The sequence below is a fragment of the Astatotilapia calliptera genome, chromosome 3, assembly GCF_900246225.1.
Source record: "Astatotilapia calliptera chromosome 3, fAstCal1.2, whole genome shotgun sequence".
NCBI classification, from domain to species: Eukaryota; Metazoa; Chordata; class Actinopteri; order Cichliformes; family Cichlidae; genus Astatotilapia; species Astatotilapia calliptera.
In genome coordinates, this window is record NC_039304.1 from 37,802,329 (window position 1) to 37,826,516 (window position 24,188).

The window sequence follows — 24,188 nt, forward strand, 5'->3', positions numbered from 1 at the left end:
CATCAGCATCAGTGGAGGCAAGATCAGAGAACCACTTCCATTATGGCACAACTCTGGTATGCTAGCAACAAGGTGATTTGAATTCGGCTAGCTTTGCTGATGCTTTAGCAGTTGTGAAAAATGCAGACATTCACAGATGGGGATTATGCCAAAACATTTGTGCTTGATGTTGCCAATGAACTTCTTGATGACTTTTCGGATAAAGACAAGATAATCAAACAAATAAAAGACATTCCTCTGTTTGCAAGAACTGTTCACAATTGATGGCAAATCAAAAGGCAAAACACAAGTGAAGGACATAAATGCATCCATTCTTTTCTCTTGATTTGCATGAGTCAACAGATGTAAGCCATTTATCTCAGTTCAGCGTGATTGCAAGGTATGTTGTTGGTGTCACACTAGGTGAGGAAAGTCTTGCTGTTTTGCCTATGAAAGGGACAACAAGAGCGGAGGATTTATTCAAGTCTTTCACTGAGCTCACCAAAGAAAAGAATTACTGATGAGTAAACTTATTTTGGTCTGTACTGATGGTGCCCTGTGCATGGTGGGGAAAAACAGAGGATTTGTAGTGCTTCTTCGTGAACATGAAAAGAGAGCCATCCTAAGGAGGCACTTTTTCTCAGACTGGTCATTCGGGTGGTCAACTTTTTTGGTGCCCGAGCTTTAAATGAACGCCAGTTTATAAACACTGCTGAATAAAGTTGGGAATAATTATCTTGGTGTTCTTCTGCACAGCAATGTGCATTGGTTGTCAAGTGCTCAGCTGTTTCACCCTCTTGTCTGAGCGAAATCCGGACTTTTCTTGAAATGAAATGTTGAGCATGCATGAGTTAGCTAACACTGAGAGGCGCCTTAAGTTCTACTATCTTGTGGACATGACTGAACATGTGAAAATGCAAGGCGTTGGAAATACAGTCTTATCCCTTCAACAAGCAGTGTTTGCGTTTGAATCAAGCTAGAACTCTTTGTCAACGACATTGAAACAGGTCGTTTACTACACTTTGAAAAACTGGGAGAGTTTAAAGATGCATTAGAGATGGTCTGTTAAAATGCCGTCTGCCTGTCTAAGGATGGTCTGTTCTAGTAGTTCTTGAGTGTTTATAGGAGCTGCCATGCCCATAATCCTCCCTGCTGTCTTATCAAAGTTGAAATCTGATCTTTTGCTTTTACAGTTAAATTACCTTACCTTAAGATAACAATCAGGCAGAAAGTGATAACCACCATCATGAAGCCACATTTGTGTGACTCTGTTTTTAGGTATTATCAAGCGAGCCAATGCAAACCTGACCATTTTCAGTCTGGCTTGGTAGTACAGCCCTCAAGTGTTTTGTTTGTTTATAGTGTTATTTTTTGTGCGTTCATGCCACTGTTGTGTAAACTTTATGTGTATACTCAATCATATTTAATTTTCTTATTGAACAGTGAAAGAGAGCGAGACCTGCAGCTTGTCAGAGATTACAAGCCTCACAAAGATGTTGAGCATCTCAGAATTCTGCTTCATGGACCACCAGCTGCTGGAAAGTCCAGCTTCATCAACTCTGTCGACAGTACTTTAAGAGGCAAAACCACAGCTCGAGCTTTGGCAGCAAATGCCCCCAAAAGTTTCACCATTGCAGTATGTATAAGGATGTATCTATTCTTATCATAGTTACCGTTACAGGGTTAAAAGAAACACATTTCCTACAAGGCTTTCTAGGACTACAGGAGGGCACTGCAGCGGTAACTGCTTTGTAGAAATTGAACTAGAAAAGTAGGATAGTAGATACAACTGTAAGTGTAAACTATTCTGCAAATACCAAATTGTTTAGGTTCTTTAATATCTGGCACTGATATAACAACACTATTTTTTTTTTTTTATTTATAGTACAGGACATATAAAATTCAGAAAGGAAATCCAGACACCTTTTACCCTTTTGTCTTCAATGACACCATGGGGCTTCAGTCCAATGACCAAGGAATTCACTTGGAAGACATCAAACTTGCCATCAGTGGACATGTCAAAGAAGATTACAGGGTATGATGTTTTCTTTCAGATGCTTGTACACAGTCTGTGATACAGAAATTGTATCATGCAAAAAAAGTTTCAGTGATTTTGCTTTTTTTTCCCCAGTTCAAACCCACATCTCTCTTCCATGAATCGGATCCTAACTGCAACAGTTCTTCTGTTTTCAGTCATTTTGCTCTTGCATTTTTTTTCCAGTTCAATCCCAAATGCCCCTTGGCTGAAACAGATCCTAACTACAGAGGTTCCTCAACTTTCGATGACAAAGTCCACATTCTGGTTTTTGTCATTTGTGCTAACACAGTGAGCTTAATTGATGATGCCACTTGGAGAAAGATGAACGATATCAGAGCAGCAGCTCGTGACAAAGGTGAGAGCAGATGTGGTTCTAAGAGCATATATGATGTCACAATTTCAAATACTAGAAAAACATGAGATAAAATGATTGCATTGCTTTCTGTATTGGCAGGGATCCCACAAATAGCCATCATGACCAAAATTGATGAAGCCTGTCCTGAAGTCAAAAAAAACATAAAGAACACCTACAAGAGCAAGCACATGAATGACCAGGTATGTTCCAGGAAGTAACTTTCATGAGCTTGTAGACAGTTTACACTTGTATTTAACATCTATAATTCAGCTGTACATTTCAGTATATTTGTACAGAAACCTCAGCTGGAATCAGTACAAATAATTCAATAAGTAATTTATAATTATATCACTAGTGCAACAATATAGTTTCAGTTTTTAAAAAATTAATCTTGTTTAACTTAGATGGAAACCGTGAACGTGAACCTGGGACTTCCACTGAACTGCATCTTCCTTGTGAAGAACTACCACAAAGAAATCGAGACAGATGACGGTGTGGATTCACTGATACTGAAAAGTTAAAAGAATCATTGACTATGGAGAGGACTACCTGAATGACCAGAATAATCGTGACCTGTCACCAATGTGTGAGGGGGACAGAAAATGAAAATGTTCAGTTACTCTTCAGGTGACTTTGCTTTGCTATTGCTGCAATCATAGTCATAGTAGTCATAGCAATCATAGTCACACAAAAAGTTACTTTCATCAGAAACTTAAACCTACTGAATTTTATCTTGTTCTTATTTTCTGTAAATTTTTTCTTTCTCAAATTAAATCAAAATAAACTTCAAGTTGTTTATCTTAAGAAAATCAATAAATGTACTTTTTGTTATTTATTGTACAGTCAAAATGGTAACTGCAGCAAGGATGACAGATATATGCCTGTAACCTGTTGATCAAAAGCTAAAAATGTTACGGTTCTGGGGGTCGATTCGACCCAGCATTTTGAGTTTCTTATGTTTTACGTTTATTTTGCCATTATGGATTGGTTTTTGATACTCTTGTGCTTTGTTGATTATGATTGTGTGGATGCAGTAGGCCTCCACGACGCTCCAAGGCGAATGTGTTGTTTTTCTATAAGAGTGCTTGTGAAGGATTCAGCACGGACAGACAAGTGACATTAGAGCACACGTGCAGTGATTAAAGGACATTTTTAATGTTGGGCTCATTATCTGACTACTATTAAGCTCATAGTGATGACATGAGTAAGTGACATAAATTAAGGAAAGTCAGTGATTACAGTGTTTTGGAATAAACGCATGGGATGATACATGATTTGCGGCAAATTATAGCAATAGTAGTGCGTTGAATGACTTGAAAAAAGAAAAAAAGAAAACTGCATATAATGCTTGTCTCTGTAGTGCTGAATACTTTATGATCTACAGTTGTTTGCAATTGTGAAGTTTGATTTACCTTAAACATCTTCTAGGATACAGGCTCCAAGCAGAGCTGGGAGTTGAACAACTTTAACGTGAAATCACTGGCTAAAGTTTTTCTTATGACAGGATTGCAGGCTTGGAGTAAAGCTGCTCTGAGGGACAAGCCCTGCGAATCTTTAACCCTTTAAGACCTACCATAGAACCAAGTCCGCCAGAGCTTATATTATATTTTTACATGCTGTGGAGCCATTTTTGGGAGCATTTCAAGTTGCTATACATCAATACAACCATTATAGCCCAGATTTTAATAATATGTATTCATTAAGTGCATAGTAATTACATAAATTGCAAAAAAGTGCAATAAACTACAAAAAATTGGAAAATCGTTTTGATTTTTTTGACATATATTTGTAGTTAGAGAAATTTAAGAGTCTTATCCTCAAAACTGTAAATACAAAAAAGTTGCACAAAATAGTTTCCCACCACAGGAAATTATTTTGAGTGTCTTCATAGTTTTATTTTTGAAATACACCAATTTTTATACACTGCAGGAAAAACGAAAATAAATATTATAGTGCAAATTTGCAAAAAAGCAGCATATGCATCAAAATAAACTATTTCCAGCAGTGCAATATGAGTCCTAAGCATCCCAGAAACGACACAGAAAGTCATTAAAGTCAAGATAACTTTTAAAAGAGCAGTATAGGCCCTGAGGCCCTGATCGCAAAAAAGACTACATTTCCGCGAAAATGACGTCACTTCCGGTTTCGGGCAGGTAATGGCGGAAATGCAAAAGTTCGCGCTGACGTCTATTCCAACGTAGGAAGTGTTTTGAACAGCTGATCAGATCGGTAAAGCGTGTTTCTGGAATATTATGTTTTTGTTCCTGCAAGCGCTTTTTATGCAGTTTTTGCAAAGCTTTATGTGGAAGGAAACCGTGACCTAGGACAAGCTGATGGCATCAGATGTAAGTACAACTCCTCCGGTTTCATATGCAAAAAATTTTTTTGCGCTAGCTTACGTGGTTGCAGTGCTACTGGGATTTAAAAATAGTTACGCATAACAGAGCGTTCCCGCTCCGATCGGCTCTAAAGGGTTAAGAGAGAATATGCAGCTTTCTTGTGTATGTCTAATTGTGTGAAGCTGACACATGGCAAGGGCCATGTGGCAAAAGAGGGTTTTCTGGGGAGGTGTCATTGTTTAAATTACTGGTGGAATGAGGTGAAATGATGGAAGAAGAGACTGAGATGCAGATGCAGACTAAGGCTATAACAGAGGCGACAAGAGGATCAGTGAGGAGTGGAGAACGCCTCCAGCTGACGACCCGCAGAGAGCTGTGCCTCTGGGCTTCCTAGAGTGCATCGACAGGAGATGGTGGACAACAGAATGGGCATCTGACGGATAAGGGGAGCATGCCAATTTGTTATTGTATCTTTATTTCAGACATATACAGAAAAAACAATATATACACAAGTACACACACTTGCATTTACAAATACGAAATATATATATATATATATATATATATATATATATATATATATATATATAAAACACCCAGCACGCCCCTGCGGGCAGTTTATCCTTCAAGCTCGGTCCTCTACCAGAGGCCTGGGAGCTTGAGTTTCAGAGTCTTTCAAATCTTTTGCTTCCAACCTCGGCTAAGCTTGTTATGAGCGGTGTAGCTCTCACGCCAGTTCTTGAACACGTTGTACATCCATCTCCTGCTTTATGAGCATCAACAATTCTTTTGTCAAGTCTGGATTCATTTCTTTTATTTTAGGTTTTACTAATGTTTTCAACCCTCAGTTTTAACTAGAGATGACACGATACCACTTTTTTATGTCCGATACCGATATCATAAATTTGGATATCTGCTGATACCGATATGAATCCGATAGTTCATCTTGTAATCAACAAAACTGTTTTCTTTTATATCTTTCTGCATTTTGTATAAGTTCATACTCAAGTTTAAAAAACAAAACAAAACACTAAAGCTATTCTGTTATACCTGTATGCAAAAAATACACTGCACCCAAAATATTTCATAGTTCAGCAACACTGATCTATGTAATAAACCTAAACCTACACCATCCTCCTATTCTGGTATTTTAAAGAGTACTTAGTGGAAATATTAAACAACCTAACTAACAGGGTGCCCAACTCCAGCAAAAAAATAGGGAACCACCCCCACGCTCCACCTCATGATGCTTAATCGACGTAATCAACTTTAATTTAATGCAGTGTAAAAAAAAATGCACAGAAATAATTTTTTTCAAGAATAATTAAATAGATTCAACATCTTTCTTCAACAGAATTGCAGACTGCACAGATGGTACCTTCCCAAAGGAAAAAGTACTATAGCTTACTAGGGTATATTAGACTTAACAGTTACTATATAGTAATGGACTTCTATTCATTTTACATCAAGATTAAAACTTTGGTTGTAAGATTCAGATAATTATTTATTAAAAGCTAGACATTTTAAATGAGAATAAGAAAGAAAAGTATGTCTTTGTGCCCCCTTTTCCCTGTTAATGCCCTATCGGCCCCCCTGGCTAAACTTTGCTAGATCCGCCCCTGCACAGTTACCAGCCGTCAGCTACGTAGAAAAAGATCCTGGTGTAGAAAGTAATATTAAATAAATTCTAACAACAGCTATCAAGCTTAAACGTGCTGCTGTTGTTCAGCCGCTGGCCTCTTTCTGGTAGCGAGGCTACAAATACACACAGCCGCTCTATCACGTGATGCACACTGCTCCGACGTGCTACGGTTATGAGCTGAGTTATGCCATGGTTGCAAGTTTTGTGAGGTGCTTTTGTGATACTTAATGGATCGGATTAAAATTTTTATTTCTCTCCGATATCCGAGCCAGTAATTTAGTTCAGTATCGGACCGATACCGATACGTAATATCGGATTGGTCCATCTCTAGTTTTAACTTTATTTAAAAAGCTCTGAGAATTACAAAGTTAAAGCAAAGTCTTGCACAGCAGTGGCAACAAAAAGTTTGTTTTTTCAGAGCCTTAAAACATAGAAACTGTTTATGCTTTCTAAAGAAAAACAGCATATTTAAAAATGTTATATTGAAAACACTTCTGAGATTTTCAATAGCTGCACCAGTGGCATCAATTTTAAGCTCCTACATCACATGGTTCTCGAGTTATCGCATCAGGCCTTTACAGCTGAGGGGTAGGATGCATATGGGAGAACTTTGATGAAAGATAATCATGTTGTCCTCATGTAAGCAGCTGCTGCTACATGCTCAGATCAATTAACATAAGTTTCTAACGATACGATCTCTATATTTCTATGGTAAGACGTAATAAGGTCGAGTAAGACAAGGCAAAAAAGTGTATCCCAGTTTTCTCAGGCCGCACTAACAGCAAGAAAGAATACGGACTGTGTTTGAATTGTAATTAAATATTTTACTAAACAGTGTAATCTTATCCATTAAACAAGCTCCAGTGTGGATGCATATTCACTACTATATAGACAACTCTGTTCTCCTTCTAATAACCATGAAAAGACACTTATATAAGCAGCTGCTACCACATCCAGATGTCCTCAGATCTCATTGTAAAGGTCTTTGCGTACTATGAACAAGTTTAGAGAGTTTAAAGAGGAGATAACGGGGTTAGTCGTACCCATGCCAGTCCCCGCAGGAGCCACTTCTCTGGAGAAAAGCTCCAGAGCTTTCTTCTGTTTGTGGTGGACGGCCAACCAGATCACAGCCTCCCGGGAGTCCTGGAAAAAGACAAGAAACGTAAATTTAATGATCAATGGAGATAGTCTAAGAGGTGAAAGTGGTGAAAGGAGTCAAAATAAGAGGCATGAAACAGGCTTTACTGCGACCCTTCACCTACTTGTGGTAAAGGAGATGTGAAGGTTGGATGTAGAACAGCGGGTTTGTGTCAAGATGAAGCGGGTGATAGAAGGGGGCATTTAGAGACTTGAAACAAGCTTAACTGCAACCCTTAACCCTTAGGAAGGGAAAGGATGCAGAGAAACAAAAGAAGGAAAACTAAGATGAAGTAAATGCATTGATCAGTAAACACTAAAAAAAAAAATGAGGGGGTTGTACCAAAAGAAACAGAGAAGACGTCCAGCAGCTTGTTCAGCTTCTGTTCTTATGTGAGATCTTAACGGAGGCGGCGCAGGTCTGCCGAGGCTCCTGGATCTGAGCCCACTCTGAGCATGTTACACTACAACTCTGAGGGGTTTCTGTTCTCATGTCTGCCATGACGTTTTTCCTCCAGCAACTCCAGTTTCTACTGCTTTGTATAAAATACAAAGTTCCTGTTTCCTGCAGAGAATCTTCATCTTATTATTCAATTTTATGAAAAAATAAAAAGTCAGCTGACAGGGCAGAGCTCTTGAATATAAAGCAAGGACACAGCCACACTAAGTGTTTTTATATTCTATGTAATTTTTCCTGTTATGTCTTATTAAGTCTATGTTTTATTTATCAAAACAGTGGTCCCCAACGCCCGCGCCTGGGTCTGTGAGTCGTTTGGTACCAGGCCGCGAGAGTTCAGGCTCGGGTGTGGAAATTTATGGTTTTCCGGGTTTTTATCAGTTTTTATTGGTTATTTTTATCGTTTCTATCGTTAACTCAGTTTCCCTGAGTCTTTTCCTGCATTTTATGAATTATCTTCTTTTTTGGTACCAGTACTGGTTTATTTTGTTGTATTTATTGGCGACGTCTTAAAGCCGGGCCGTGAAAATATGTCGAAGGTAAACTGGTCCGGGCGCAAAAAAGGTTTGGGACCGCTGATCTAAGATATTATTATTTTCATTTTTTAAATATTTTTAAAAAATGTGTCAAGCTAGCATGAGAGTGATGGAGACTGACCTGCTGTTGGAGCCTCAAGTGGACATTAGAGGAACTGCAGCTTTTTTAGTCTGTTACCTTATAGCGAGCATTGCACCGTATGTGTCTTCAGCCCAAGGACCTGGATGTTAACCGACTGAAATCTTCCAGTCCCAACTGTTTAAACATCTTCTTTGTCCTAAACCACACACACACACACACACACACACACATACACACACACACACACACACACCACACACACAACACACAGCAGTTAATGTTTAAATCCACACAGTTCAGAGTACACGGAGCTGTGATTCTTGTTCCCACCGTTTGATGATGCTCTCTGCCGTTCTTCTGGCCTTCTTCGCTGCTCTCGGCCCGGTGACCGGACACACGGCGGTCGCCCTGAACCCGTCCATGTAAGTCGCACAAACCTGTAAGGAGGATGGTGAAGGTGACAGGACCCAAACTCTAAATTACAGTAAAATATTATTTAAAAAGTTGACCTGTGTGGCACTCGATATTCCACATTATCGACATATTATATCAAAATAAGAATCAAATACAGTTTTTTTTACCTTGTTAGTCATGTGACGGGGCGAAGCCCTGCGCCCCAGTTACTCTGGACAGCTCCCCCTCATCACCTGAAAACACAAACAAAAACAACTTCACAACATCAAAATGTCATGTGTTAATAAAACAATGTAATGTAATTACTTTAATGGTATTAAGTTGATTGGAAAATTGAAGAAATTAATTATTTAATTTTTACATTTCTAAGAAAAACATACATTTACAAACATTTCTTAATTAAAAAATCTTTTTGTTTTGTTTTGTTTCTTGTTTTATCATTTTAATTAATTGTATTTTTGTTTAAAATATTTATTGCATATTTTTATTTATTGGCTTATATAAAAATTTTATCAAATCTTTTAATTTCATGTCATTTAATTTTAGTTTTGTTTAATTTTTTATTTATTTTTTATTAATCTCATTTAAAAATCTATAATTGTTTATAAAAAACTTTGTAGATTATTAAATTAAATGTAGTTTAATTTTAAATTTGTACATTCTTTCTATTCTAGTTGCTTACTATTATTTCCCATATTTTTAAAAAACATTTTAGAATTTCTCTCAGCATAGTCTTAAGATCACGGAGGAGAATTCAGGAGAAAAGCATTTACTCTAGGAGAGCTGGAGAGTGCCATAGAAGGCCCTTAACCCATTCAGAGAACTGGTATCTGCTGCTTTCTGCTTTGAGGAACAGAGCAACAAAGGACTTCCAGAAGGACACTGGTGTGAATGTCTCTGACCAAACAACCAGAAACAAACTTCATGAGTGTTGCCTGAGAAACCTGACATCCTTTAGTTTGCCTGATACTCAGTGTCCAACATTGTGGAGCAAGGTTGGCATTTTGCCATAGAATACCAGAATTGTCAGGTCCATCAATGGCCTCCTGTGTTTTTCCACAGAGAGCAGGTTCACCCTGAGCACATGTGACAGAAGGGAGAGGCTCTGGAGAAATCATGGAGGCCGCTATGCTGCCTGTAACATCATTCAGGATGACAGGTTTGGTGGTGGGTCATTGATGGCCTGCATGGAGACACACAGACACCTACAGGCTAGGCAACGGCACCCTGAGTGCCATTAGCTATCAGGCTTAAATCCCCGGACCCACTGTCAGACCCTACACTGGCACACTGGTGCACTGAGTCTTGGTTCCTCCAGGTGCATGACAATGCCCAGTCTCATGTGTGAGGGTGTGCAGGCAGTTCCTGAAGGACGAAGGAACTGCCTGCACAGGGGGGCCATCAAACTACTGAATACCATTTTGAGTTGTTGCAATGAAAAACAACTCTGGCAAAATGGGCTAAGCTGCCACATTATCTTACTTTGATTTCCAAGGTGCCCTTAAATTCAGCCCCCTGTAGTTTGATCATTTTCATCAAATTGTTGATGTGGCATCTCTTCTTTCCTGACACATTTCCCAGTATAGATGTTGTATAGACTCTCGGTGAGAGTTGATGTGTTTTCAAGGGTTTCCTTTAATGTTTTCCAGTTACTTCGTAGTTTTTTCATGCTTGACCTTTAAGCTGCTTTGTGTTTTAATAAATAGTTCATTGACCTCGCTGAACTTAAATATACAGACAGGAGGGAGACGCTTCTGCCTCTCATCCCCCATCTTTCAACGCCATCTTTCACCTCCTCATATCTCCCTCTGTACACTGAAAACATCACGCAGCACTTTGTTCACCCCTGTTTGAACCGGACTGCAGACTTACCACCGGTCCACTCTCCTGACTCCTTCATGTTAGAAAATAAACAGCCGATGAGGGCAGCGGGTCTTCGAGTGGTCAAACGGCTCTCGGGAGTTCAGCCGGAGCTCAATTAGACTGAAATATTTACATTTTTAGCAACAGTGAGAGCCAAAAGTTCATTTCCCCCCTCTGAAGTGGGACACTGTACAGGAGCCGATCCACTTACTGCTACCACACATCTGAACCAAGTATGCATTACAGCAGACTTTTCTCTCAGTTCAGGAATCCCATTCATTGGATTTTACAGACATATATAGAATAATTACAGGGAAAAAGAAAGCAGTTTGATAAAATTGGAAACTATAAATTTGATTTCCATTAAATGAAGAAAAAAAATATTGAATGAGCTCATATTTATAGATTTTAGTGCTCCCTTTACCGTTTATTTGTTCCAGCGACTGTAAATAAAGTTTCCATGATGCAAATAGTAAGCACAACATTGCATCCACCTAGTTAACCTTACTGACCTCATCTGACACTTGGCATGTCACCACTTCCTCCAAGTGATAAAACAGAAAAACAAAACAAAAAAAGACAACAACAGGTTTTCTGTACTTAAACTTTACTTTTAGCGAAATGTGCATTGACACGGAAAACTACAACCAGAGTAACCAGATGGAGTACTCACAACCTCAGCTCAAGCTCTCCTCGTTTAAAAGCAAAAAAAGTTTCTTAATTAAGTTTCTTAATCATGGTCAAAATGTTATACACCTCTCATTAACTATGGTCTCCAGCTTGGCTGTGAGCACCTACATTTTTCTAGTCATTTTAAAGCCTCAGATATGGAAGAAATGGGGAAACAAGCAGTTTGTTGGCGATAGGTCAATATTTTTTCAAATAACATCCCTCACTTTTTGTATTTTGCTAGGGAAATGGGAAAAAGATGCAGCAATTTATCACGACGTGCAAATACACCTGGAATATGTGCACAATTATAACAAACTTGAAAGTCAATATTTAGAATGACTTGATTCGTCAGCACAACCTGAAATGTCTTAGACAAGCTTTCTTGTAAATTCCTTAATTATAAGATTGGAATAGTCTCCAGGCTTGTTGAAGACCATTCAGAGCTCTTCTTCTGTTGGCTGCCTTTTCTTCAGTTCTCTGTCAAGATGATCCCACACCACTTTAATAATGGTGATGTCCGGGCTCTCTGGAGGCCAACCTATGACTGATAGTGCTCTAATACGGGAAACTTAAGATACTAAAGGGCCAGACCCATCTCTCAGGCCTGTCTTTTTTTAAACTCATTATTTTTAGATACAGTTTATCTGATTTGTCTTCCACTTCTCCAGCTTCCTCAGTGTTTAAGGACAAAATACACACCAAGCTGAGATGTGCCAAGATTAGACTAGGTAAAAAAAATAAAAAAGATTGAAAAATCAGTTTTTCTTTTTCTTTATTTAACCACATCTATAAGGACCAGGTTCAGTCTCAGCAAGTTGGATGGAGAACTACTGCTCACAAACACTGACGTAAAAGCATACAAGGAAAGAAAACTCTCACTGAATTGCTTTAATACTGAAGAAGATGTAAAAACATGGAAATTTCCAGGCAAATTCTGAACTGTATTTTTTTCCCCTTAATCTCAGTTGGATTTATGGATGTTTATCTGTGCTGGTATCCACAGAATGTGTCTATGAGATCAGTTATGACTAGGAGAAAAAAAGTAGTATGTCAAACAGTCCATGTTTTGGGTGTTTTATGCATAAAAACAATAAAAATATAAGTTATTTGTTCACACCTAAACTTTCCCTGTCTCCTACATCCCAAAACTGAGTTATGTTGAGTTATGTTTTTGAAATATTCAAGATTTGCTTCACACGTATACAGTGTACATGATTCTAGTTAGTTTTTCAAGCAGAGGAGTAGGAGTGTAAAAGAAATCCCCCAAATTTGGGCACATCAGTGTTTTCTCTCAAATAAAATCAAAATGGAAAAAAATTTAATTACTCAAATCGGGCAAAGCGGAGGTTTTTATCAGAGAAGCAGAGTTCAGTGGGAGTTCAGGCAATGGTTCTGAGTTCACCCGAAGGTTAGACACTGTAGCACAGCTCGAGATGGGTTCACTCTGGGTTGATTGATATTAAGGAGAATAATTTGCTAATGATGAGCTGACGAACAGTTTATTGGAGGTTCAGCGGAGGGTGTTGGGTTCAATCAAGGGTCGAGTCAAAGCTCCAGATGGGTTTGTTTGAGGAGTTCTTGAGGGTTATGAAAACAGTCAAAAGTTCAGCTGCCGGTCATGTCCTCAACAGTATGTGTGAGGTTGTGTTTGTGTGCAGTACCTGGTACCTCCTGGATCACCACCTGGCTGAAGTCGCAGATGACGTCTGGCAGCAGGTATCGCCGTGGGTCTCCGATCTCGTATACCAGTTGCTCGGCGACAGTGCCAAAGGAAACGAGGCCGCCGGTTTTGGGCGGTTTGGAGAGAACGAAGGAGCCGTCGCTGGAACATTCGACCACCGGGAAACCCATGTTGTCCCTGAGACCCAAATCAAAGGCCAGGCTTTGACTTTCTACTGAAATTGTTTCCGTTTTTAGATTTTCACTTTGTTGTTGCTCTGAATGACAACAGTATGGAAGGTCTTCAGTGTATAAAAGACATTTTAGGAACTCCTTAAGGTTTCACGCCTTGTCTTGATGTGAAGGTTTTTAAGCATTTATAGTCCATAAGCCTGGAAGAACTTTAAAGACAACACATTTGTTTAATACTATAAAGCAACTGGTTTTTTTTTTAAGTTTAGATACTTTACAGTTTCTAAACAACAATAACTTAAATTCCTAAGGCAAAGGTTGAAAGAAGGTTTGGCAACCTGCTTTAGTACTTACTAACAGCCTCTTTGGCAGACATCACTGCCTTAATGTTGTTGAATTTTCATGTGTTATTCATCCAGTATGTTCCTACCTCCTTGAGATTTTTGGGGTCTATCTCACTGTGCTTATTTGAGAGATCTGATTTCCGTGTCCTTGAACATTAGCAACCATGGAAATAAACCATGGAAAAACCTCCTGAGGTAGTCCGCTGTGGATTTGGAGGGTTTTCCAGCTTCTGATTTATGACACACTGATGTCTGCTTCAAGGATCTGCTGACCTTTAATTCAATGCATTCTTGCCTGTAATGGTGAAATATTTCTTTTGCCGCTGGCTGTGACACAAGCCCAAAGCATGATGGGTTTAAACAGTTGAAGAGGATTTTCTCTTCATGAAACTATGTGCACATCACTGCTAATTGTGGCTTAAAAGTTCTTTTTTTTACCTTCAATCAGTTTAATTCTATTTATATAGAACAACAGTTCCCACAGGAGCTTTATATGTTAGGGTAAAGACCCCACAATAATGCAGAGAAAAACCCAACAATCCAATGACCCCCTACGAGCAAACACTTGGAGACAGCAGGAAGGAAAAACTCCCTTCCATAGTGAGGATAATTTGACTTTAATGATTTATACAGACAGAACAGTTAAGAGTCATTTTACCCTTAAGCTCTTCCGCTGACATTGCACAAATTTAGTCTGTGATCAATGTTGGAGTCTAAAAGGAGCTCAAGGCTACTAACTGTTAAGATTAACAACCTGCAGCCCTGACAAGCTAATAAAAAATTAAGCTGCTTTTTTTTAACTGTAAGCTGAAAACAACAAACTAACTTAATTTAAATGTCAGAAAACTATTTGATCTTTAACTTCATAGCTTTTGAATATCTACCCATTTCCAATTGTTCACATTAAGTGAGAGAGTGGACGAGTGACCAGTGAAGGTTCATTACAAACTGAGAAGCAGAAAGGCCTAACTCAGGGGTGTCAAACATAGGGCCCCGGGACCAGAATCGGCCCCGCAAAGACTCAGATCTGGTCCACCACACGACTATAAAATATATGAAGGAGGGCATACTTTTTGGGGGTTTTAACTGTATTTTTAACCCTGGCTTTTTTTTATGCAAATTTGCATTATAATATTTCTTTTTGTTTTTTCTGCAGTATATAAAATTGATGAATCTCAAAAATAAAATTATAAAGACACTCAAAATAAATTTTCTGTTGTTGGAAACTTTTTTGTGCAACTTTTTTGTATTTAGACTTTTGAGGGATAAACCTCTTAAATTTCTCTAACTAGCAATATATGTAAAAAAAACAAAAAAACAAAAACAATTTTCAATTTTATTGTGGTTTATTGCACTTTTTTGCAATTTATGTAGTTATTATGGACTTAATGCAGACATATTATTAAAATTTGGGCTATAATGGTTGTATTGATGTATAGCAAGTTGAAATGCTGCCAAAAATGTCAGTACAGCATGTAAAAATATGAAGATAAGCTCTGGCAGACTTGGTTCTATGGTAGGTCTTAAAGGGTTAAAGGTTTCACAGGGTATTCTGCTGATCATACTACATCAGTGCAGTGGATAAACAAAAGAAATATTCCTGCTTTTCACTGTCTACAATAGAAGCCCATGAATTAACAAAATCTTTATTTTTTTATAACTGCAGACCATGTGAGCAGTGAGCTACCAGAATTTTTGGTGTAATTTTACACCAAAATTGTAATTGGTGTAATTTGGTGTAATTTATAATGTATAAAAACTGCTGAAATTCATATTAACATATTAAATGTGTAGTTAAATGTCTCTGACAGAGTTTCACATGACCTAAGATCACTTAAGATCAAAGTGGGCTGTATATGTATATGTGTATCTCTACTTCCAAGCTGTTTAGGTAATATCATGCTGAAAGTTATCAAAGAGTTGTCAAAGTCAAGCCAAGACTGAAACTGGATCTATTCTGAAACTGTTCTCAAAACTTTCATTCACAGTTTGTACTCAGCCTGAAAAGTAAAAACTTACCGTTTACTTATTTAAACCTTTTAAAGTGAAGAAAATAATTCAAACATTGACTCTCTGACCCCGTGAGCTGTATTCACAGATCTGGTTTGAAAAGTGTGTTGAAAACCATAAAATTCTTACCAATCGGGAACTTTATGCCAGTCTGTGAAGATGCCTCCTGTGCTCTGAGCGCCGCACTCGATCAGGTGACCCGCGAGACTGGAACACAGAAAACAACGACTATAAACCAAAATGATCTGAAGTTCAGAGACGGTTTAAACAGTATTTTCATCGCAAGAAAATATCATAAAAAACAATTTGAAGAATAATTTCTTTATCTTCGAACGTTTGTTCAGAATAGAAACTTTAATCACCAAATTTAAATTTTATTCAATTAAATTGTGATTGTTTTTGTTGTCAACCTTATTTAGCTTTGTTCTAATTTGTGTTTGTAACCTATATTATTAAATATTCAAATATTTCAGTTATTTTTGTTTTAATGCATTAAATTGTAATTGAATTCATCTATAGGTTTTTGAAACATTATTTTACATTTTTGTAGTTTTTTCAGTATTTTTTGGAACAAGTGTAACTTTCTTCTTGCTTTTAAATATTTAAATAATTTTACGGTCTTTTTAAAACATCATTTATCTTTCTCACTTTCTAAAAAATTATTTGATTTTCATTTTTTAAAAATACAGTTTGGACTTCCTCAAATGTTATTGTTATATTTTATATTAATTAATAATAATAAAATATAATCTTATTAACTGCATTATAAAAAAAATTATAACATTATTTAAATTGTATTTATTTGCAAAAGCTTAATTGTAATTTATTCAGCTTCACTGTTTGTGGCTTTTAACAGTTTGGAGTCTTAATTAAAATTTTTGTTTTATTGCAACTTTTTGGTATTTTATTTGTTAACTTTAATCTTAATTCAAGGTTTTAACTACAGTTTTTGACTCACACCTAACATAGTGTCACAAATACCGCTGTCTGTGCGTGTGTGTCCATGCGTGTCTGTGTGTGTGCGTGTGTGTGTGTGTGTCCATGCGTGTCTGTGTGTGTGCGTGTCTGTGTGTGTGTGTGCGTGTGTGTCCATGCGTGTCTGTGTGTGTGCGTGTCTGTGCGTGTGTCCATGCATGTCTGTGTGTGTGCATGTCTGTGCGTGTGTCCATGCATGTCTGTGTGTGTGCATGTCTGTGCGTGTGTGTGCATGTCTGTGCGTGTGTGTCCATGCATGTCTGTGTGTGTGCATGTCTGTGCGTGTGTCCATGCATGTCTGTGTGTGTGCATGTCTGTGCGTGTGTCCATGCATGTCTGTGTGTGTGCATGTCTGTGCGTGTGTGTGCATGTCTGTGCGTGTGTGTCCATGCATGTCTGTGTGTGTGCGTGTCTGTGTGTGTGTGTGCGTGTCTGTGCGTGTGTGTCCATGCGTGTCTGTGTGTGTGCGTGTCTGTGCGTGCGTGTACCTTCCGGCTGCCAGCAGGTCGTAGTCGTTTCTCTCCCATCCAAACTGCAGCAGATAAGAAACACACACAGACATCACGTCTCTGGCGGCGACTCAAGCAAACACACGAACAGATTGTTGGTAGAAGGTAAATAAATAAGTGTGTTTGAATCAAGTCTGCCTCAAGTGGCCACTAACGGAACTGCATCTGTTTGCACGCCTGCTCGTTCCTGACCCTCGCTGTGGCTCTCATGATGTCCAAAAGGGAAAGAAAAAACAAAAATGTGCAGCAGGATGACAAAGTGTGATCCCTTCTTGGAGAAATGCTGGAAGAATTCCAATAAATGTTAGAAATGAAAAACCTACAGCGTGCATGAGCGGCCCCAGGGCCACGGCGCTGTCCACACAGCGTCCCGTCACCACGATGTCCGCTCCGAGGTCAAGGCAGCGGCGGATAGGGGCGGCCCTGGAAATGGAGACATGGCAGAGGTTTTCAGCAGCTGTTTGGGCTCCAGCTGAAATCTGTAACACGAAGCAGGGGGTCCGTACCCGAGGTAGGCATTCATGCTGTGCAGGGTTTTAGGCAGCTGCTGTCTGCCACTGCCGTCCGGCATCTTTACGTCAGACAGGCTGCTCCTCTGAGAGAAGAGAAGAAGAAAGGAGAGGATTAAACGTCTAATCAATCACACTAAATAGGGAGTGATGATGTCAGAGGCGCATTACATGAGGCATGAGGTCATCACCGGTCACCACGGCGACCTTGAGTTCAAGGCCGGCCTTCTTGGTTACTTCCTGTATGGCTTCAGCGCAGGCCAGAGGGTTCACGCCACCCGCATTACTGACCACGCGGATACCTGATGAGAGAGGAGGTTGTCGTTCATCACGAGATCACCTGTTGCTATGGAAACACACTTCCCGCTGTGCTGTTTACTCACCTTTCCTGTGGATGTCATTGATGAAGGGAGCCAGAGCAACCTGGACAAAGTCTGGAGCGTAACCGAGGTTCTGCAAGAGCAAGAGTCAGATGTTAATGCAGAGGTGGGGAGAGAGGTGAAGCAGCGCTGCTCCCTGCTGGCACAGAGCTGCAACAGCAGGCAGAAAACCCTCCTACAAACCCCATTTCTCCTCTTAGAGCTGGGGGTGTGCGACTCCAGGCTTCGAGGGCCGGTGTCCTGCAGGTTTTAGATATCACCCTGGGTCAACACACCTGAATCAATTGACTGGTTCATTACCAGGCCTCTGGAGACTGCTTGATGGATTACGGCTACTGTAGTCAGAAGCCTTGCAGAATAAACTCCGCTTCACATCCCAAAGTCAAACAAACACTGTTTGACTTTTTAACTGAGAGTTAAAAACTGTCTAAATTCTTTCATCTTGAATAAAATGATCAGTGTTGCTGCTCTACCAGGTGTAACTATCAAGTTTAACATCCAGGCATCAATGAAAACAGAATGTATTAAACTTAAGGGAATTAGAAGTTAGCAGGAAGTTAGCTCGCTAGTTTCCACCTAAGCATGATATATCATGTTCTGACCTAGAGATTTCTGAAAAACTTACAGCTCTGTTATCACTTCCAACATTAAATAAGACAGAAAACTAAACAGCAGTGACGTTTGTAGGGTTACTGAAGTTAGACTGGCTGGTAAATAATGATGTCCTACGTGATTGCTAGCGACACAGCTATGTTAGCATAATATAAACAGTGAGGCTGGAGGATGAATGCTAACTTTTTTCCACTCAAAAGCCAACGTGAGGGTTCCCGATGGTTAGTGGGAAATGCAATCGCATGGCAGGATGCTGTAAACGGACCAAACTTCAGTCCGGAGAACAACTGAGATAATCCATCCACAATACAGCAGTATCTTTATTTAGATACACAGAAAATGACGGAAAGTCATTAATATACTGCAACAACATGAGAATAAAGCAGCTGCAACAGAATTCAACATTAATGAATCAATGGTACAGAAGTGGAGGAAGCAAGAAGAATGAGTTGAGTAAAGTTTGACCTTTCTGACTGTTTTGTTTCCCTTAATGTGCCTTATGGATGAAAACAGACCCGCTCATCGACAGTGCATCTTATAATCCAGTGCGCCTTATGGTCCGAAAAATACGGTAAGTTGATCATTTTACAATAAATCTATAAAATCACACACGTTTTGTTTGGACTCCATAGATAACTTTCCGATTGTGCGTCAGTGGCTATTTTCAATGTGAACTTTTACAAAAATTAAATGTAGAATTTTTAAGCTACAAAAAACTAAATAAAAAATCTTCCCTGAAGTTTTTAACACAAGCAGCTGCATGAATATTTTGATATATTTTAGCACTGTGTGTATATGTTTGTAAAGATGTTCATTTAAATTCTTCTGTTATTTGTTTTTATATTTCTGCATCTCTGCAGGTGGTAAAAACTTGGTTATGGAAATGCAGGAACTCACTGGCATTTTGGTTTTGGCAGCGGTGAGCAGAGACATGGTGATCTCACTGAGGTAGTCAAACACCAGAAAGTCCAGCTTCCCGCTGTAGATCAGCTGAGGCACTGAAAGCACAGGAGAAGCGGCTCAGCAGCAAAGCACGAATACTTCGATGACAGAATGACTGAAACAGCTCACTCTGAGGCTCCTCTTAAACCCTCCGAAACCAGCTGACGTTTCTGTTTTTTAATACAAACGTCACAGATTCAATTTCCTGCAGTGGTGATTTTTTTTAATACACAGCAGTTTAAGGTAGGAATGTCTTTATTTAGGTAAAAGAAACCCCCCAAATCATCTCCCTGCCCATTAATATGCACCTGTGCTGCTCCTACGTCAAGTAACGAGCACTGGGAAGGATGACAACAATACCCCGTCAGCCTTTTACGACTGGTAATAAAAAGTATAAAGGTTTAGTATAAAGTATAGTATAAACGTGCATACTCTGTGCAGCAATTTGGTGAGGGAAAATGTTAAATGTGCTTAATTATTACATTTTACTTACTTACTTGACAACAAACGAAAGGCATCCATCACCATCTACGTAAAACCAAAAACTGGAACAATAATAACAATAAAAACAATAACGTTTTACCCTTTTTAGCTACATTTACACGGCGTTATCGTGATGGATGGTGACGTGATGGCCTACCTGAGGTGGCCGTGTCCCCCCAGAACCCGGAGGCACAGCCGATCCGGACCGGCTCCCTGCGGCTGTAGCTCGCGTAGCCCCGGGTTCTGGGTCTGTTTCGGTGCTCCGGGCTGGATGACAGCGCAGCTGAGGAGCGCAGGCGCAAAAAGTTTCCGCTAACACTGAAACTGAGGCTCCCTTTTGCGCCTCTGCCACAAGAGAGCCGCCTGAAGGGCGCAGGCGCGGCTCGGAGTAACTGCAGAAAGTTGGACATCGTGAATAAAATTATTTATGGAGCTAAAGTGCGAGAAAACTGAGAAATCCACTCAGACAAGTTCAAGGTGCACCGGTACAACTATGAAAACAGTCCGACGGGAAACGCGTCACAGTTTTTCCGCTCATTCCGGATGATTTCCTGTTTATTTTGGATGCAAGAAAAGAAACAGCTTTACTGTGGTTCGGAAAGGAAAACACAACTCTTTTTAATTTGTAATTTTTATTATATTTAATTAATTAAACAAATGTAACAAGTAAGTAAATAAAAGAAAACTTAAATTCACAATAGTACACAATAACGAACCCCTGTGAAAGACAATATAATACACACACACAGACATGTATATATATCTACAGCAGTATTTTTATTTAGATACACAGAAAATGACGGAAAATATGTTAACTTTGAAACTGTGTCAATATAAAATAATATTTTGAATCTATTACAAAATGTCCAATATTTCAATTAATATCACGTGATACGTGCAAGTGTCATTAATGAAACATTCTATGACACACAATCTTTTTATTATTATTTATTACATTTGGGTAGTGTATGTTTATGCCAAGTAAATCCAACTCAAGTGAAAAAAAAACGTTATTTAGCAATGCTTGATGCAATTTGAGTACATTTCACTCAAATAAGAAATAAAAGTTTTATTTAGGTTTCTATAGCAGCATCTGCCCTTCTGTTAATATTCCTCAGGGTGATGTGACTTTGACACCTGATGCAACGTTGTTTAGAGAACATGTCATGTAACATCAGTCTAAATTGGAAATTTTAACCTCATTTTAGCTTTTAAAAACTCAGCCCTTCTGGGATTCCCGAGCAAACAGAGTACATAAGGAGTCTGCCCAGCAGGTGTCCTTCCTGTTCTCCATCCATCCATTCTCTTTTCACTTATTTTCTTACTCTTTCACTTATCCTTTTGGGGTTCTGGAGCCTATTCCAGCTGTCTTAGGGTGTGAGGCAGGGTACACCCTGGAAAGGTCGCCAGTATGTTACAGGGCTAACACATAGACACAGACAATTTGGGCAATTTAAAGTTTCCAATTAACGTATCCCCACTAACAGCATGTCTTTGGACTATTGGAGGAAACCGGAGTACCCAGAGAGAACCCACACAAACATGGGGAGAACATGCAAACCCCAGACAGAAAGATGGGGCAGAGAAATTCTTGCTCTGAAGCAACAACCTCAACCACAGAACCAGTGGAGGATTAGTAACTCTACCCTGAGCTCATCACTATCTCTTAGGCTGAGCCCAGACACCATTTAGAGAAAGCTCATTTTCCTATTTGATCTTATTTTGTCAGTCAAAGGTGCGGGTAAGAACGAAACCAAAAATCTACAGCTTCATTTGCAACATTATTTTTTTACCACAACAGACCAGTAAAGCTTTTGTAACACTGTAAATGCCAACTTTTTACAAAGTTAAATTGTAGCTAGTTCATACTAATTCCATTCGCAGTATCCCAGGCTCGTCCACATTCATAAAACTCTTTATCCCCCTAATGACTTCTGCAATTCAGTTTTCTTCCTACAGCATGACAGTTTTCCTGCTGTGTACAGAAACAGCAGAAGAAGAACCAGACAGTTGGGTACACTCAGCCAAACCTCCACTGCCACACAGTGCTCTTTAGTATCAACCGGTAGTGCATTTTGTATCAGAAAAAAAATCAGGATCCCAGCAAATCTCAACACCAGCACTCCTGTTATGGCCACAATCATGTGGAAAGCTCTTTGCCTTGATTGGTCAACCCGCCCCTTTTTCCCGCCCACCTCCTCTGGCCCCGGACGAATCAGAGCGTGAAGTACAGACAGGCAGCAGAAAGAAATAAGTAATATGCAGATGCCCATGTTGGAGAAAAATGGTATTGCAGGAAAATTTGGCCAGTACAAGTGTTCTACCCCCATCCACCCAAACACACACAGTGATGATGTTTCTAATCTTGATCCCATGAGATTCTCACAGATGCCTGTAGGTGATGGGGTGAACAGCCAGATAACACTCCAAACAGGTCAGGAGATGAAACATAACCTGTACAGGTAATGTAATGCTGGAGAAATACTGCCCTAACACAAGCAGTGTGTTATTACCATTATATTTGTACACATTATTGAACTAACAGAGATTCTAAAAATCTCTAAAATTGGTACATTGGTACTTATTTTTTAATGCCTCTTAGTACACTTGGAAAGTAGGGATGGGTATCGTTTAGGGTTTATCTGATACCCAGGGACGTGCAGAGGGGGGGCTAGAGGGGCTTGAGCACCCGCCCCTTTCCTGATGAGTGCCCAAAGTGCCCTTTTGTTGAGGCAACTTTTAAATTTTTTTTATTTATTTTTTCATGTGTCTGTGCGTGCGGAGTCCTGTCTGTGCCCCTCAACAATAATATTTAACTATTAATCACAGTTTTGCTAAATAAAAGGATCTGGCTTGCATCAGTCACATGATCACTATTAACCAATGATCGCCCTCGACGGCAGAACGCGCTGGTTACGAGCCGGGAACGAGCTCACAAAGAGCACGCGCATTTGTTGCGGTCCGGAGCTGTAGGAGAAACACAAGTTAACTCAGAGACACAGACTGATGCGACAAAACCAGTAAGTAGGTGTACAGCGTGCACTGTAGTGTGTAGCACCCAGGAGTATTAGCTTATTACGTACACGTTGGTAAGCTGTCTTGTTGCTACTGACAAACTGAAACAAACGAGCGTGCTGTGTGTGCAACAGCGTGACAAACATTACCTGTCCTTTTATTAACTGCACAAGTAGTGCTGGTCATAGCTGCTGGCTACCTGGCTGTCATGGGTCTGTAGCTCTGTCACCGTTTTAGGGAACATATTTAGTTTTAAAGTAAGTTTCTGGGGCATTTCCTGCCTTTCTGGAGGGATTATATTTCACTAAAAAACGATCTAATATGCATGTCCACATAATAATTATTATAATTATAATATATTAAAAAAACACACGCGTGCATGTGTGTGTTTTATTTAGATGGATTTTTAAAAAAAACTATTACTCATGATATAACATTGTGCAGACATGGCTGGTAAGGACATGAGGAGGAAACAGCAGAGCGTGTGGATAATTAGATTATAGTTTATTGCAATAGCAAGTTGTGCCTTGTTCTCAGATAGACAGCAAGTGGAGAGTGATATATGAAATGATGGGAAGGAAGGAAGAAGAGAAGCAGAGAGTGATTCACAGGCAGAGCCGAGTTTATGTCACAGTTTTTTGTTGCCTTATGGTTCCAAGTGCTGTCACCAATCTTTGCATTTTGTTATTATCTCATGACACTTGTTTAATCAGCTACCATCTCTCCTATGGACTCTTTAATGTTTACAGTCTCAGATCAACACAGCCCTGCCCTTCCCATATTAGATTCTTGATGAATGTGTGTTGTTGTTATTCAGCCTGGTTCAATGTGCCCCTTTTTAACTTTGAGCACCCGCCCCTTTAAACCTCTCTGCACGGCCCTGCTGATACCAGTACCAAACCGGTATTTTTGAAACGTTGCCGGTGCTCGAACCGGTGCTTAAAGAATGGAGAACACACACTTTGTCCAAAAACCTCTCTTGTTCAGCTGTTTTTTTGTAAAAAAGATAACAATGTTAGCCTTTTCTGCAGCTATAGGGAATTT

General features: G+C 39.4%; 2 protein-coding genes across 3 annotated transcripts; one reads left to right on the forward strand and one right to left on the reverse strand.

Annotated features, from left to right (window-relative positions):
• Positions 1–1,353: 1,353 nt before the first annotated feature.
• Positions 1,354–2,641, forward strand: LOC113019448 (interferon-induced protein 44-like). The gene is made up of 4 exons (XM_026163177.1): positions 1,354–1,615; positions 1,865–2,014; positions 2,201–2,372; positions 2,472–2,641. Exons 1-4 carry the CDS (start codon positions 1,361–1,363, stop codon positions 2,588–2,590), a joined length of 696 nt encoding a protein of 231 aa, XP_026018962.1. The 5' UTR covers positions 1,354–1,360; the 3' UTR covers positions 2,591–2,641.
• A 10,279-nt stretch (positions 2,642–12,920) lies between these two features.
• On the reverse strand, positions 12,921–20,685 carry LOC113013212 (uncharacterized). Of its 2 annotated transcripts, XM_026153944.1 has the most exons (10): positions 20,287–20,685; positions 19,602–19,702; positions 18,096–18,165; positions 17,884–18,014; positions 17,710–17,798; positions 17,527–17,626; positions 17,183–17,226; positions 15,849–15,926; positions 13,176–13,372; positions 12,921–13,091 (listed from the first exon to the last, which is right to left on the reverse strand). In XM_026153944.1, exons 1-10 carry the CDS (start codon positions 20,537–20,539, stop codon positions 13,060–13,062), a joined length of 1,095 nt encoding a protein of 364 aa, XP_026009729.1. In that variant the 5' UTR covers positions 20,540–20,685; the 3' UTR covers positions 12,921–13,059. The 2 variants fall into 2 exon arrangements, with proteins under 2 accessions (XP_026009729.1, XP_026009721.1); XM_026153936.1 differs by having other exon boundaries at positions 12,921–13,372.
• Positions 20,686–24,188: the final 3,503 nt, after the last annotated feature.